This window comes from Sorex araneus, chromosome 3, assembly GCF_027595985.1.
Source record: "Sorex araneus isolate mSorAra2 chromosome 3, mSorAra2.pri, whole genome shotgun sequence".
Lineage (NCBI taxonomy): Eukaryota > Metazoa > Chordata > Mammalia > Eulipotyphla > Soricidae > Sorex > Sorex araneus.
Genome location: NC_073304.1, coordinates 70,763,311 through 70,780,907, shown reverse-complemented (window position 1 = coordinate 70,780,907; position 17,597 = coordinate 70,763,311). Strand labels below are relative to the sequence as shown.

The following is a 17,597-nucleotide window of genomic DNA, read 5'->3' as shown; positions in this document are numbered from 1 at the left end:
GCCACCCCAAGAAAATGGCTGGTATCATAGTCTAAGAAAATATTTTCCCCTTAATTTTTAAAAGGTATTAAGATGATCCCAAACATCAATTTTCAGTTACTTTTAAATAGCTAGAAATGCTGGTCATACAAAGTGGAAAAATTTTACACAGTAAGGCATGTATAAAATAACAAATAAAATGCACTCACTTTTAAAGGTATACCTTTGCTCAATAAGTACTATTTACACATTAATTTGGTTTATATATAGATTTTGAGTTGTATACCAGGGTCCTGGGAAGAAACAATAAGGGAGATTATAAATACCAATTCAATAAATGATTTTAGAGCTCCACAGAGTCATCAAATTTTAAGTGGAAAACCTCAAATTTCAGTATTCTACCATCTGAATATATTTCTGCTAACTAAAGTTAACAATGCATATAAATGTTCAGGAACAATTCATATCCTTTCTCTGAGTTGTTGGAATCTGATCATGGCACACATATGTGAATGAACGAACACATCCTTAACCCACCATTATCTTTTTCTCCAGTGTGCAGGCAATCAACCGTGAAAAGTATGGTGTAGATGACAGGATGATACTGTACCTGATTAGCTCTGGAGGTGGTCATGGGATCAGATGGAGAGGACTTGGTGGTAGTTGGGGAAGATGGCAATGTCTGGGAACAAAGCAGTTCAGGAGCAAATCAACCTTTATAAGCCTTAAACTGAGTATTTAAATAAAACAAAATAAAATAAAATGTAATATAACGAGAACAAAATCCTATGAACAAATTTTTGTCCTACTTGTTCAAACTTAATGGAATTTAACATCAACTGAGTAACTAATGCACATAAATATGCATGCATAAGCATGTAAAAATAAATTCATGACTTGAAATCATGGTGGTGACTGATAAAAATTCACATGAGTATTAAAGGTACCCTGACCATATTCATGAATAGCAGTCTCTTTCCCGCTTTTCTTTTTCACTTGGGGAAAGAGATATCAAGCAAAGATCCAAGAATCAAGTTATTATCAGAATCAAGTCATTTCTCTATCAATGAATACAGTCTGGGATTGGAAGAAGTGGTGAAATGAAGTTTACTTTGGCATAAAAGTATCTACCTACTTAATATGCTGAACATCACCAACAAGTTGATTCCACATGAATTTAGGGATCCATACTTAAAAGTAATTAAATTTGAAGTTGAGTTCTTAATATCACATTATCTTCTAAAATATTAATATTAATAAACTTAGAGCTCCTCTGAAAATGTAAACATTAACCTCATGTTAATAAACAGAAAAATAGCATTTTAACCAGTTGCTAAAATCTTATATTATTTATGCTAAGCACTAAACTTTTAATATAGATGAAATGTATAATGAATTGTAGTATCATCAGCCTGTTAGAAACAAGCACAGAAAAATTAAGAAAATTTTATATTGTTCATGTCATTTTGAACATATTCTCACATAAAATAAATTATGTGAGACCATAATTTTCTTGAACAATCCAATAAGATATTTAAAACGTCTCATTTCTAATACCCTTAACGTATAAATGTTTTTTTTCTTTGAAGAGTGTTATTTTCACTCAGCAAATAACAATGCTTAAAAACCAGTAGATGATTAATACTTATACTTAGTAGGTGAAATGGGATTATCTTATAATTTAGATAAACCTGTAAGTGAATGCTATGTTTTATACTGAAATTTTATTCAGATATGAGCAAAAGCATAACTTTAAAGGTTCAGCAGCAACAGGAGAAGTAGATAAAGTGATAGTTAAGATTTTCAAAGTTTTAATTTGGATATGACTACACAGTTAAAAGAAAGGATAAATTCACTGACCCTACTTGCTCCCCCCGTCACAAAGTAAGATTGAATTTTTAACATCAAATCATGCTTTACAGTCCATTCCTTGAGTGATTACAAATCTTAAATTAAAACCCAAGACGTTTTGAGAAAAATGTTTCACTTAAATATTTAGCTATACCATTAAAATCAATGTAAGTTTTTTGTTAAAAAGGAATGGGACTACATGTAAAAATAAGCCCTCATAAAAACAAAAAATTTAAAAGGCTTCAATATTTTTTTGTGCTTTCTGTAACAAATCCCTGTCATTTAACTAGAAAGAGTTCCATTTTTCAGTTTTTAAAACTGTCTTAATATTTAATTAGTTAATCGATTTACTGTTTATTGGGCGACACCCAGCAGCCAGCAATGCTCATGGCTTTCTCCTGGCTCTATGCTCAGGGGACCATATATAGTACCAGAGTTTGAACTTGGGATGGGAATGTGAGAAACAAGAGCCTTACCCACTGTACTAAATTTCAAGCCCGTTAATATTTTCTTTAATGAGTAATACTATGCTGGAACATATACTACTGATTAATTCCTACTATATATAATAAATCCAAGTTTTTATTTTCAGTAGTTACATTAAAAATTCTTTTCTGTACTAATCTTTGATTATGAGGCTGCTGATTAAAGAAATATGAAATAAATCTAAAGGTTATTTTGCCCATTGTAAGTTAAAATATAAGTCGTTAGCTATCAGAAACACAAGGTATGTGTGGTGATTATTTTCTCTTCATTATGGTAAATCTACTTGACCAGTCACAGATTCACTAAGATACCCAATTTGCTTACATATGTATCCTCAATAAGGCTTTAAACTACTGCAAGGTACTATGTTGAAAAATTAGAAATATCAAATTCAGTATTTGCAGCTGCCTGGATTATGAATGTATGTTAACTTATTAAATTATTTTGCTTGACATACACATGAAATATTGGTTATATATTAACCACACGCAGTTCACACATTCATCAACATTGGTCTAAATAATTATACTGCTGCTTCTTTCTCATAGAAAAAAATTCCTGGGACAATATTAATGTGTTTAAAATCTTTAAAGTTTTCACAAGAAGTTAGACTTTTATCTTAAACAGGAAAGATTAAGCTTGGGCTTAAGTTATTGTTGTCAAAAGGTAATAGTACATTGACTCAAAATATTTTCTTGGATTAAGCTTTTAAGAAAATATGTAGTGAGATAAATGAAAATTTTTCAGCAATTAGTATTCATGGTAGTGATTTAATCACAAAAGTCATCTATCTTTTACAAATCTAACTCCTAACAATTAGATTTCAGAAATTCTGCATGTCAGTTCATTTGTTAAAGTACCAGAATAAAAATTTTTCTAATAAACAGATCAATATAAACACATTGAAGTAATGCCAACAAGTTTTAATATTAGATTAATAGAAAGGTTTTGACAGCTGTCCTCTGCCACATAAACAGATGAGGAATATCTACGAGAAACCCTAATGTTACCCTAATATTTCATAAACAAAATATTTACTCCTATTTACTACCTAGACTTAAAGTTTAGTAGTTTCAAGTAAAATCACCTAATAAAATCTCTTATGTACATCATGAAGATGCAACTAAGTGAATATTAATATAACAATGCATTAAAATGTTTATTAGAAATAAAATTTTGAGTGCACATTATTCTAACTTTTTGTATTTTTCAAATAGCAATTATGAAGGCACTTTTTTTAGCACTACTCTTTCAAATGGAAAAAAATTACTTATCTTGAATAACTAAGGATTAAACTTTAAACATTAAAGACTGGATTATTAATTTTAGAAATATTCAAAGAATTTAATATTTTCATAATAGCAGATCCCTGGAATATAAACTAATTTTGAAAACTTCAACATCTAACAATATGTCTTATATAAACATATACAGAAAGTTAAGCTTTGAGAATAAGAATTTTAAAGAGATATTACAAATTATATATGAATTCCATTAATATGTAACAATTTTGCTGGACCAGAGACTATTACAACAAACTATAACTGTATCAGCTTATTTCCAAGAAAATATTTAATGTTTAATATGTATGTCATAAACTTCTTACATTCATAAACATAGTGAACAGCCTTAAACAATGTAATTTGAAATATATATTAGTTAACTAACATTACTCAAGCAAGCAATTCTTCAAATCACTGTTTTGAGTACACTTAAATACATTTATGCACTATTCTGTAAGTAATAAAGAAAAAATAATAAAATACAAAACTATCACTTCTAGTTTTTCATCCTGACAAGTTTTTTCTCCTTTCCTCACTGTCAGACAATCTGGAACCAAATGGTCTTATTTTACACTTACGTTGTCCAAGTTCTTACTTCAGAGTTCATTTTACAAATAACTTTCACACTATTTGTTCACTTGAATTCCCCATTTAACTTTTAGCTTATTTGCCTATTCTTCATGAATGAAATCATGACTTCTCAGAATGAGTTTCCTCATCTACTACAGTCAATTTCATTTCAACTTTTTTCAGTTTTCCAAATTACAGTTTTCCATTTTCTAATTCCTTTCATTGTAAACAAAAGTGATCTACTCAGACTTCCTACTCTTCATAAGGTGGGCCCTTGGAATACCAAACTGTTCTTTCCAACCACTTGAGTCATCAAATGAGTCAAATGATCTCATTTGTATTTAGCATCTCCAATCCGTCTCATTCTTTAATATAAAACATTGATTTTTGAGAATAGGAGTTCACATGAATCCTTTCCATCTAACTTATACTTTTTTCATTAGCATATACAAAATTTCAAACAGGCAGATTCTACACTCCAATTTTAAATTTTTTCCCTAATCAGTCTCTTTCCCTTATGAAAAAAAAAAAGGAAATAGTGACTTCTCACCATTTGATTGAAACTGACTTTAAAGTTCACCAAAAATTTCTTATTTTTTAAAAGTCATACTTATTTCCATATTTTCCCTGGGTATCTGATTCCTTTGTTTCATGTGTACTTAAAGTTTCTTATGTATATCATGAAGTTTTATACATAATCACTGTATGTGTATATACAGTGATAGCACAGCGGTAAGGTATTCACCTTTCACAAGGCCAACCAGTGTTCCATTCCTCCGCCCCTCTCAGAGAGCCCGGCAAGCTACCGAGAGTATCACACCCGCACGGCAGAGCCTGGCAAGCTACCCGTGGCGTACTGGATATGCCAAAAACAGTAACAAATAAGTCTCACAATGATAGATGTTACTGGTGCCTGCTCAAGCAAATCGATGAGCAACGGGATGACAGTGAAAAGTGAACAGTGATCATGAAGTGTCTCTTTATTTTCTCACAGGGAATAATACTGATTTTTAAAATTTTATGGTAATAAAAACATTAAACAGAAATGAAATACATTGTCACTGTTTACCAAAATAGTCTTGTGAAATACATTACTATAATTGTGTTATAGGAAAAAAAGTTGAGCTATAGAGAAATAAATCAACTTGCCCAAAGTTATATTGATGATAAGTTAAATAGCCAGAATTTGAACACTGGGTCTTGCCTCCAGAGCCTATGCACTTTTTTTCACTAAAATATAATAGCTCTGCCTTATATTTCTCACAAACACTTTTTTGTTCTTTTGGGTCACACCTGGCGATGCACAGGAGTACTACTGGCTTTGTGCTCAGGAATTACTCTTGGTGGTGCTCAGGGGACCATATGGGATGCAAGGCAAACACCCTACCCACTATGCTATTGCTCCAGCCCCTCTCACAAGTACTTTGTTAGCTCCTTTGTCTGCTCTTCTGCTCCTCTTTTCTTTTACTATGAATGTGAGTGAAATCATTGTGCTACTAATCAAGGATCTATATTCTCACTTCTAAGACTGTCATTTGTGCTCCTATCAAAGACTCAATAAGAAACTGTACAACTTATATAAAGTCATAAACAAACATAGACAACTATTATTACAACCCAAAACAAACTGCCTGAAAGAAACAAATTCTCAAATGGGATCTAACTAAAATTAACTACTGCTTCACTTGAAGATTTTGCTAGACTCTAAAGCCTGAATTTTAAATTTTTATTCAGCTTTCAACATTTTGAAACAAAAATCTGTCTCAAAGTCTTACACATTTTACTGCAAATTTTTTTAACCATGCAATTTTTTCAACTTTCACCACCAAAAGAGATTCTGTTCATCATCTGGTTCTTAAAATATAGCCATTCTCTATTCTCTCAAATGAGAGTCCCATGGGGAAACTTTTCCAAGATTTTGAAAACTCCCAGAAGAAAGAAATCTAGATGATTATGTTAAACAAGCATTGGAAGCTCTATAGTGTAGGGTTAAGATTAATTTCTTGTTATATTTTCATGGGTAAGTTGTTCAATTCCTCTAAGCATCACATAGCCTCTGTCACCTATATTTGTTATTTGTCTCAATTTTTAAGGATGGATGAAATGTAATCACACATGTTAAGTGTATAGCACAATGGCTAGAAAAAAGAAACTGAATAAGCATAATATATACCCACTATCACCATCTATTACAATTATTAATGATACTATATTCTTGATTATAAAACTTTTTCTCTAATAAAGATGAATTCCCTGAATTTTTATTACATAAATGAAGTATTAGAAATATTATCTTACAAATCTAAAAATCTAAGGCTCTGTATAATAAATCACTTAGAATATTATTATGCTTTTTCTCTACAAATAGCTAAAATTCATCAGTTCGGATTTTAGCACAGAACTGAACAAAATAAAGAGGTTTACTTTTATAACCTTCAGGAGGAATAAGAACTCTTCTGGAAAAATATTAAGAAGATCCCCTTGGCTAACTGTCTAATATTTCCTTATTTCATTCCTTCCATCATATCTTTCTAAGTTTCAACACAAATGTCTCATTTCTCAAAGTATTTTGATTGTTTAAAATTTATGTAATATTTCTCCTTGAATATACATTACTTTACCTGCCTAAGATTTTTCTTTCTTCTCTAATTAGGCCATTTCTCTATAATATTCAAATGTTCAGTTCAAGTTTTTATCTATTTTTACAAATAGCCTACATTTCTTTAACTGTACTCTAGACTTGTATTGCTAATATTGTAACTTTGGTACGTAAAATACTAAGGTATATATGTACTACTGTTGTATATTTTTAAGCATTAATGACTTCAGAAACTAGATATGAAGAGCAAGGACTAGAACTTATTTTGCAATTCACTAATATGTTTTGCAAAGCATTAATATATTATGACTGGATGAATGAATAATGAACACATTAACATGCTATTTTTGTCACTTTTTCAAGATGAAAATAATTCTTTGGGAAAATAATATTTTATACCTTAATTTGATTTTTAAAATACAAGACAATTATTTAAATGCCTATAAACACACTTCTTTGTTAATGCAGCTTTTCTTAAGAGAACACTTAAATAAAAAAAAAAACAACTGCTGAAAGCCTGTAGTAGAGAGGCTGACAAATGTAACTATATTTTTGTTTCTACTGTATTTGGGGGTTAACTATACATAAAAGCAACAAACATGAACTGGGATTTTTGTGACCAAATAACAAGAAGAAAAGTTTCAATAATCTTTTGGGTGAAAAAGCACAAAATTTAAAATATAAAAAGCTGAATATGAAAATATCAATTCAGGGTATTCGAGCAAGCAAGGTCTAAATTATTTGAGAATTACTCAATAACTGCTATTTCCATGGCCTGCAAATAAATGATACTTTTTTGTAATTAATATTTAATTTTGGTTTACTGACTTTTGCTATTTCACATTCTCCATCCACTGACTCATAGAAAGGCATATACATCGCATGATAGTCTGTTGATGTTGAATGGCTATACAATAGTGGATATAATATTTTAAATTTTTAATAAATCAAATCGGAAATAGTTATCTTTGTATATAATACTGTAATCCATTAACAAGTATTTGTTTTAAATATATAACAATTTTGGAAGTGAATAGCACATAGAATACGTAGTAGCTCATGACATATATAATCTTAAATTAGATGTAAGTTTGCCATGCTATACTTCATTATCCTTCTCTAAGAAAGATGTGCAAAATCAGAATTTGCTATTTTCCTTCAAAACTGCTTTTGCTTGAGAATATACATTCAAGAATTAAACGTAACTTTCACTGGACAAATTATTCAGTTGCCACCTGTATCTGGATGATATACTATAGAATATGTTGTTTTACTAAAATAACATCATATACAATAGTGACTTTTATATTTTAGGTAGTCTTTTATGTTCAAAGATATTCTTCTTTAGCTATCTGTATCTTCCTACTTTAAGCTGAAGTTGCAAACATAAATTAAGCCTTTTTAGCCAATTCTTAAAATTATCTATTATGAAACAGTAGATATATAAAAAATATGAATAATCTATACTGCCATATTAAACATTAAGTGATTGTTATGCTTTGATTTTTATGCAACAAAAAATTATTTTTGCTTCCAATGTTTTTCAAAACTCGAATTCTGTTCTCTGTACAATATGAACTTGAAGAAATATTTTTTAAATTTTCCTTCTGTTTTTGGGCCACAATTGGTGTTACTTAGGGCTTAGTACTGGCTCTGTGCTCCAGGATCACTCCTGACAGGGCTTAGGATATCATAGAGGGTGCTGGGGAATGAAACCCTGGTCACTCATATGCAAGGTGAGTTTCCTAACATCCATATTAACCCTTCAGTCCTTGAAGAAAATTCTTTAAAAAACTGTTTGAAAGTATTTTTTTTAGAATCACATAATTTTATTTAGACTCATAAATGTTATAGAAACTTTTTTGCAGTTAACAATATATAGTAAATATCTTTCCTTAAGAGCACGTATAGCTCAGTTACACAAACGTAGAAGGATACAGAATGCTATTATATAGATGCATCATGACTTATGTAACTGGTTACTCATTTTATATTTGTATCATGTCCTCAGTATTTATAATAGTAAAATTTGTATTAAATGTATATGATACAATTATTTAATACAATATTTAAATAAATATATTTAAATCTACATTAATATATATATATATTTATTTTTTTAATTTTTTATTAGTGAATCACCATGAGTTACAGTTACAAACTTATGAATTTTTTTTTAACTTCAAATCTTTCATGATTCGTTGATCTATCTCTTGCCAAGTTGTGGTCTCTATGCATTTTTTTCTCTGCAAAAACAAAGCTAAAAATAATGTATTGCTTTCATTCTAAACTAGTCTTTATTACATATTTTATTTTTGGTTTTCACATCATATATACATTATCTTCATTCCTTCTCTATATGTTTTAAGCTGATTTGCTTTGCTGGATTAGTAGATTTTGAAATGCTAATTAAACTCACAACAAAAACTTCAAGAGTAAAGCCTCAAGTAAATGAAATTTCATATCATGGGATTAAAGAAAGATCATCAATTTAAAGTAAATATCATTATATGCATCAAAATATGATATATGCATCATGATATGTTCTAATCTACATTATTAAAAAACTGTTGATTTTAGGCAATTTTTCATACTGTACAACCAGGATAATTTCTCCAGAAATAAAATCATGGTCACTTAATTATATAGTTTGGTATAGTCTAGATTATATAACCCAACAAAACTTACTAAATTTGAAAAACAGTATGCCTACAGTATGGCATACTTTCAAAGCTACAGCATAAGAAAACTATAATATCTTGCAAATATATTCAATCTAATTTTACATTGACAGAAATTATTTAAGCATTATATACACTGCTTACTAGAGTTATTGTACTCGATAAATCTTTTCAAATAAATTCATATTATTGACTATATAAAATACTAAATAATCAATAATTTTAATTCCAAGAATATCTACAAAGCTTATAAATGAAAGCAAATGACTAATTTTTGGACACTCAGCATGGATTTAAATAACATTTCTGAACAAGGCAAAAAAATCATGTAAACATTTAAAAATTGTTTTTTATAACTATATATTGACATTGGAAATATAGAGTAACCTATTATTCTAATGTGTTATAGAAAAATGTTTGAATTTTAATGATGATTAATAGAATTATTCAATAGTACTAGGTATTTATTATTATCAAATTATAAAAATATTCATATTATTGCCCAAAATAGCTTGTCAATGATATAATACTGCTCTCAAGCTACTTTTTATATTTCACTTCCTAAAAATAAAGGAGATATATCATCCCTAATTTTTAAAACCTGTTTTACAGTAGTTACAAAGGAAAAGGCAGAATAGGCTGAATTATGGCACAATCAACATTCAAGAGTTTAGTGCCAACTCTATTTTTTTAAAATGTTTCCTTTAGTCCCATGGAATCCTAACCCAGAGATTTTAATATTTAAAACTCATCATTTTAGAATCTGGATAAAGATATGGTACTGTCATTTTCAAATCATCAGTCATTATTTGTGTTCTCTTAGCATAGATAAGAATCACTTCTAAACTATAAAGAATTTTATAAAAGCTACTAGTATTTGAACTTTAAAATATTTATTCTGACATATGCCAATTAAGAAATGTCTTTGGAAAGTTATGAGTTTTACAAATTAAATCACTGACACGAGTATAATGGTGAATGGTTTTATATAGATTCATAGCTCCCTGCTCATGATTTGAACGTAAAGGATTCCTTTCAAAGGCAAATGATAAATACTGAGCATATGAAATTTAAAAATAAATTGCCTAATTATTAATTCCTGTACTTGTATTTGGTCACTCTTACACCTATGTATTAGAAAAATTAAGATTTATAACATGTTTATATAAAATATATTTTCAATTCAGAAACATGAAATTAATAGCTACACTTCAAATTTATTATAATGAGTATATTCTATGAATTAAATATTTTGGGATTAGTGACATTTTCTTAAAGGCAGAATATATTGATAATGTAATAAAATTTATGAAACTAATTATAAAGGGGCAAAAGCAGAAACAATAAACATGAATTATCAAATAAATTTGAGTATTTAAAAGTTTATAGGAAAAATCCACTTTATATAATATTAAAGAATGTCTTTTTCTCCTACATCATATCAGCCAATATGTGATCTTAAAAACCTCACATAATCTTTCATCAAATAAAGGTTTTGTTTACAGAGAATCTCACACATTAAAAATGAGCAGAGGTCTCCATGACATATACGTTTATATATGTAAGTTACTATGTATATATAAAAACACTACACAAGTTTTACAGAATATAATAGCTGCTTTGTAACAATGGACTAGGTGCCTGGTACAAAATTTTACTTACATATATTTCTTGATAAAACTTATTGAACATGACATATTAACAAAACATTTATATGCATTTAACTATTGAAAACTGCAAATATTACTAAAACTATTAGCAATTTGAGAATATAATCTCATTTCAGTTTTTATTTCTTTAAAAAATAAAAAAAAAACAGATTAAATTTCTATAATCAATTTTGTGTTTCCATTTAAAAAAATCACAAGAGTTACGTATTTTTCTCAGTGTAATACCAATAATTTGATTGAAAAATCAGTGATCAGTCTAAGAAAGAGACCCTCATGTCCTTTAAATAAATTTCAACTCTATTACACTTTAAGTATGCATAAAAATTATATGACTGAGTTTCTTTAATAATTCATACTATACTAAGGCTATTTTGCTTTGATTTTCAAACTAAACACTCACTTGTTTGATGCGATCTGGATTAACGGTGGTTTGGGGTTGTAGAATGCTGACTGGTTCTGTCTTGGCAACATTTTGGGGCATTTCTCGAATTTTTTCTGCAATGAATCCATGAACTGCATTCAGTGCTTCAACTGTTCCCTGGATTAAGCACACTCGTTCAGTAGTACCTGTGAATAAAATACTACTTTTCAGAAAACTTTCCTTAGTTTGAATTTCTCCCCAAATTTATGAAAAATAATGATATGATAATGTCAACAATATAAATTACAGATCTTCGTATTAGTACAAGTATTCAATAAAAGCAAACAGAAGAAATAAATACTTGTTATAACTATTTTTCTCATTTTTTTCTGTCTCAAAAATGGCCTTTGGAATCATATAGCACTAGAAATTCTGAGAATTTCTATACATATCATTCATTCATTCATTCATTCATTCATTGCCATAACAAATATTAAGCACTTGTAAGATTAGAAACCACTAACACAAATTAGAAACCCAGCTTTCATAAAACATACCTTCTATTTTTATGGTTTTTTTAAACATCATAAAAGTTTAAGGTGTGCACCACTACAAATCAATTACTTACTTCATTAATTTTATGATTACAAGTCTAACTTTATCTTTTACAATATAATTGTCATTTTACCTTGATTTATTTACATCCCTTTTCCTATCTTTTCCCCTAACCAGTAAATGGTCTTGTAATCCAAAACTTTATTTCTGTTATTCAGTTTATCTGTTTGTGTTCTCTATATACCACTAGTAAGTAAAACCATATAGTGTTTGTATTCCTCCACCTGGCTTATTTCACTAAACAGAATACCTTCTAGAGCAACCCAGGCTGTTTCTAGTGACAGGGTTTTATCTTAAGTACATTTTTAAAAAGGTGTAAAACAACATATTTTTAGAAGTCATATGAAATTTTATTGCTTCTAAGATTAAGTGCCACATAAACAATATTTCTAGCAGTTCTGTTCTTTTTAATAGTAAAATATTATTACCCTTGAGTTTTTTAAAAAAAGACCATCAGAAGATTTATAAGGTGGATATATGTGGGATTTAGGTCAATGGTAGCATATAGGTTACACGTGTGTGGAGTGTTGAGCGATCCCTGCCATCACACAAAAGAAGTTTTTTTCAGGTCTATAAGCAAGTCTGTATAAGGATGGAGAGAATCTGCTAATCACAATGGGGCTTTAAAAGCTTAATATTTTCTATTTCTCCTGATTAGTTTTTCTAACTCTTGTCTATCTTGATATATCTGTGCTTCTTAGGAAAATTGCAATTTTATAGGGATACTCTAGATAGATACTCTAGATACTCCAACATTTACAAGGTTGTAGTAACAGTGTAATGAATAACTAGAAAGGAAGAAAACCAATCGATATAGCTCATGAAAAGTGTTTTCAACTAAGCCCACAAACAACACAGATCAGATTATATTCCTACTTTTGAAGAAAATTACAGAGTGCTTTTTTGAGAAGCCAAGCTAGGAAAGGAAATTAGTCAAAATTCAAGAGTCTTTTAAAACAAAACAAAGCAGTAAGAGATTGTAAAATCAGTTTTGTTTTTTAAAATTCTGATTTAATAGAATACATATCATGGCAGACAACAATCCTCTTCAGAATGTAAAGACTAATAGTAAATGAAATCACAAAATCACAGACACAAGATTGTCTAACAAGTGTTTGGGAGGGGTAGTGTAAAGAAAAAGGAACCCTTATTTATTTCTCTCAAAATATTAATAATAGACCTATACTATCATATAATCCAGTAGTTCCCCTCCTAGATATCTAGCCAGAGAAACAGAAACACCAATAAAAAATATTCATGCATATTATGTTCGTTATAACTCTATTTACAATAGCCAATATGTGAATAAAATTCAAATACTTAAAAGTAGATGACTGGATAAAGAACATATACTATATAAATTCAATGGAAGGCTACTCAGCTGTATAAAAAAAAGAAGAAAATGCCACTATTTGCAATGGGTAGATCTGGAAGGGGTCCTAAGAACAGTAAGTCAGACAGATAAAGACGATGAACTCAGTCATATGCGGTAAAAAGAAAGAAAAGCAAGAAGTCAAATAAAAAAATTCTTTGATCTTTGTGTGCAGAACTGTATCATTGTATCACTGGCATCCCAGTGCTCATCAGTTTGCTCAAGTGGGCACCAGTAACATCTCCACTGTGAGACTTGTTATTGTTTTTGGCATATGGAATACAACACGGGTAGCTTGCCAGGCTTTGCCGTGCAGGCGAGATACACTCGGTAGCTTGCCAGGTTCTCCAAGAGGGATGGAGGAATCGAACCTGGGTCGGCCTTGTGCAAGGCAAACGCCCTATCCACTGTGCTATCCCTCCGGCCCGTATGCAGAACTAAGTTCATCAAAGGGGGACGAGAATAGAACTGTAGGATAGCGAAGTCCAATGGACTGTAGAGGAATAATTCTCCTTGTAAATAAGGACGGTCTGGTAACATGCATTTCAAAAGGTGTGAAATTGTACTCTTAAATCAAAAACTCTATATATCAATGTTGTCTCAAAAACTATTTTTAAATGACCACTAATTAAAGCAATCTGACTATCTAAAAGAGAATTCCACATAGCATAGATCAGAAAATCTGGAGATAATTTTCAGGTTCCAAGTTGCAGTATGTATTATTTGTAGATTAAATTCTGCAGCAAACAGAGAAAAAAAAACAAGGAGATTGCACAGCTACTTCTGGGAATTGACAGAATCCTCAGTAGATATTGTCATATTTTTCAACTAAATTCTAATGTGCTCATATAATACGGATCTACAATATCTTAAAAGTAAATCATCAAGAGGGAAAACTGTCAGTTAAGATCAAACTACATAACAAAAATATGCCTGTAAATAACAAAAGCGTTTTGGGTCATTTTAATGGCTTTTATACTCCATTACTGCCTATACTACTAATTATTATACTTGTTTAATAGAAACACTTCTCTCTGCAATAGACTAAAGTCAAAACCTGAAAAAAAATAATTCACCTGAAAGTTTGTGTTTGACACAGAGAGACAGAGTAGGTAGGGTTCACAGTGGACCCATGTTCAACCCCTGATACCCCAAACGGTGTGTCACCAGAGCCCACCAGAAGATCCCTGAGCTCACAGCTAGGAGCATGTCCTGAACACAGCTGAGTCTGGTCCCCTAACCCCAAAAAAGTCTGTATCTAATTTTTTTTCCCATGTAAAGACACAGGTGTACAAGAGTAATGATATACAATTGCACTTCTAAGGGATATCAGAAAAATTCTAACAAGTAAACTCAATGTCAAATATAGGCAGTAAAATCTAAAATGACTCTACATTTTTATTTTAAATGCAGCATTCATGGGCTGAAAAATAAAATGTATGAAATTGGTACAAGTTTCAATTTCTCTGAAAAATTTTAATAAAATTTAAATAAAATGTTTATTTAAATAAATGGTATCATTTATTTTATCTACATAATGGTAACACTGAATACATCACTTTAAAAGTTCCTGCTCTCTCCTAAAGCTTGCTATTATTTAAGCAGCTCATATCAACCTTTTTTACCTAATTAACAAGTCCACTGTTTCTATAGGTACTAATGTTCTTTCTCACATCACAATCTTTTCTTTATTTAAGTAGATTATTCCATTCACTTAAAAAACCTGACTTCTACAATTTATAAAGACCATCCCTCCTTTATAATTAAGAAATCAATCTGTATAAGTCAAATGAAGTAACTAGCTGAGGCAAATATCATATGTTATAGGGATGTTTTTAGGAGCCGGAGAAATAGGACAGCGGGTAGGGTGCTTGTTTGCATGTGGCTGACTCAGGTTCAACCCAAGGGATTGCATACGATCCTGTTCCCCATTCCCACCAGGAGTGATCCCTGAACACAGACAGGAGCAAGCCCTGAGTACTCTGGGTGTGTCCTCACCCCCCCAAAAAAAGATATTTTGAATGAAAACACCCAACAATCACCCACTAACTTCACTGATGGACAACAGCATAACTAAGAGTTTAAAAACCAATTATGTGCATATCATGATATGATGAAAGACTAGCACTGCCAATTAGGAAATATGCATCCTAAAGTAGTGAAAGCTAAACCTGATCAGACATACAGCACACTAAAGTTTACAAGAAACAATGAAAACAGCGACTACATCAAATGGCACCTAAGGCAATAAGTGAGGTAAGTGTCATTTTTCTTATATTTTATTGTGGTGGGGGCCTGGGCCATGCCTAGTGGTACACAGGGCATACTCATGGCTCTGTGCTCAGGGATCGTGTCTGGCAGGGTTCAGAGCACCAGACAAAGTACCAGGGAACCCTAACAGGCTGGCAGTGTACAAGGCAAATGTCTGACCCTTTGTACTATTCTTCAATCCTTTTTAGTTTTTTAAAGATGAAGATTCAAGTATACATAACTACAATTATTGGAATTTATTTGAAAATATTTTTGCCATAAAAGCAAAGTGAGCAAATAAGATAGGCTTTTGATGTTATAGTGCCAGATAAAGGGTGAAAAAGGAAGTTTATTTTTTCCCAAGGAAACTTATTGTTGTTGTTGTTGTTGTTGCTATTATTATTATTATTATTATTATTATTATTATTATTATTGTTGGGCTGGAGCGATAGCACAGCTGTTGGGCGTTTGCCTTTCATGCGGCCGACCCGAATTCGATTCCTCCGCCCCTCTTGGGTATCGAGCCCGCGCAGCAGAGCCTGGCAAGCTACCTGTGCGTATTGGATATGCCAAAAACAGTAACAATAAGTCTCTCAATGACAGACGTTACTAGTGCCCGCTCGAACAAATCGATGAGCAACAGGATGACAGTGACAGTGACATATTGTTATTATTTGCTTTTTGGGTGACAGCTGGCGATGCACAGAGGCCACTTCTGGCTCTGCACTCAGGAATTACCCCTGGCGGTGCTCATGGGACCATATGGGATGCTAGGGATAGAACCCAGGTCAGCCGCATGCAAGGCAAATGCCCTACCCACTGTGTTATCGCTCCAGCCCTGGAAACAGATATATTATTATACAAAGTGATAACTGCTTTCTCTCAAGTGATTAATTTTATATAATCACATCTGCACTTGAAAACTGTAAACTTGGTATGGGATCATTATAACATGATTTAGTAGTGTACAAACATATTGATATTTAACAATGTATATCAGCAACTTACACCCTTCACATATATTAATAATAACAATAACTTGGCATATCTATTTTATTTACCAGTTTTTTTTGTTATAGTTTCAGAAAAATGCTGGGCATACTACTCTTTAACACATATTTAAAATTTTTATGAAAAAATTATTTCCAAACATGTTTGGCCTCATAATCCCTCTAATTATAGCCCAATTTCTTTACCTTTCAAAATTCCTTGCAAACATGTATATATACATATATACACATATATACACATATATATACACACATATTTATTTATCCTCCTCCTTCTTCAATATATGTATGAATAAAAACATTTTGTAATAAGCACTTCATTATTCTCAACCTATTATCACTGTAACATAATACTTGTACGTCTATGAGGTTTAAAAACAGCATATGCACTAGATCATTTTCTTCCCTTTCATTGAACTCTTAAAAGTAGAGTATATTAGTCATTAGTTATAATATAATCACAAAATTTAGGTTAGAGTAAAATAAAAATTAAAAGAATTAGGGTAACTAATAATGATGAATTTAACAGACTAAATCATTGAAACAAACTAAAATTTAAATATATGCTTTAATGTTACTTTTTGCCATGTTTCTTTAACATGCATCATTAACAATCTATAGATGAGCCACAACTATCTAATACCTTTTAAATAATTTACATGAATTTTAGGACCATATTTATTCAGATTCATATAATAAGAAATTCACCTGAAAGAATATTTAAGGGTTTCATATATGTACAAATATAGTATTACATGCTTTATGAATTTTACCAATTTCACCCATTCCAAAATTGAATTAATTCAGAAGTCCCCCTTAACTTCATAACCATACAATCCTATTCCTTTAACGGAATTTTTCATTCATGTC

The 17,597-nt window shown here is 30.6% G+C and overlaps 1 protein-coding gene across 5 annotated transcripts in view; it reads right to left on the bottom strand.

The window, feature by feature from the left end:
• Positions 1-17,597, bottom strand: part of NOVA1 (NOVA alternative splicing regulator 1) — a 140,389-nt gene that overhangs the window by 28,890 nt on the left and 93,902 nt on the right. For 3 of the 5 annotated variants that reach the window (XM_055129979.1, XM_055129983.1, XM_055129981.1), the window contains 2 exons: positions 11,520-11,686; positions 590-661 (listed from right to left, as the gene is read on the bottom strand). In XM_055129979.1, coding sequence (XP_054985954.1) covers positions 590-661; positions 11,520-11,686 — 239 coding nt within the window. The remainder of the gene's footprint in view (positions 1-589; positions 662-11,519; positions 11,687-17,597) is intronic. The other 2 variants (XM_055129980.1, XM_055129982.1) reach the window with 1 other exon arrangement.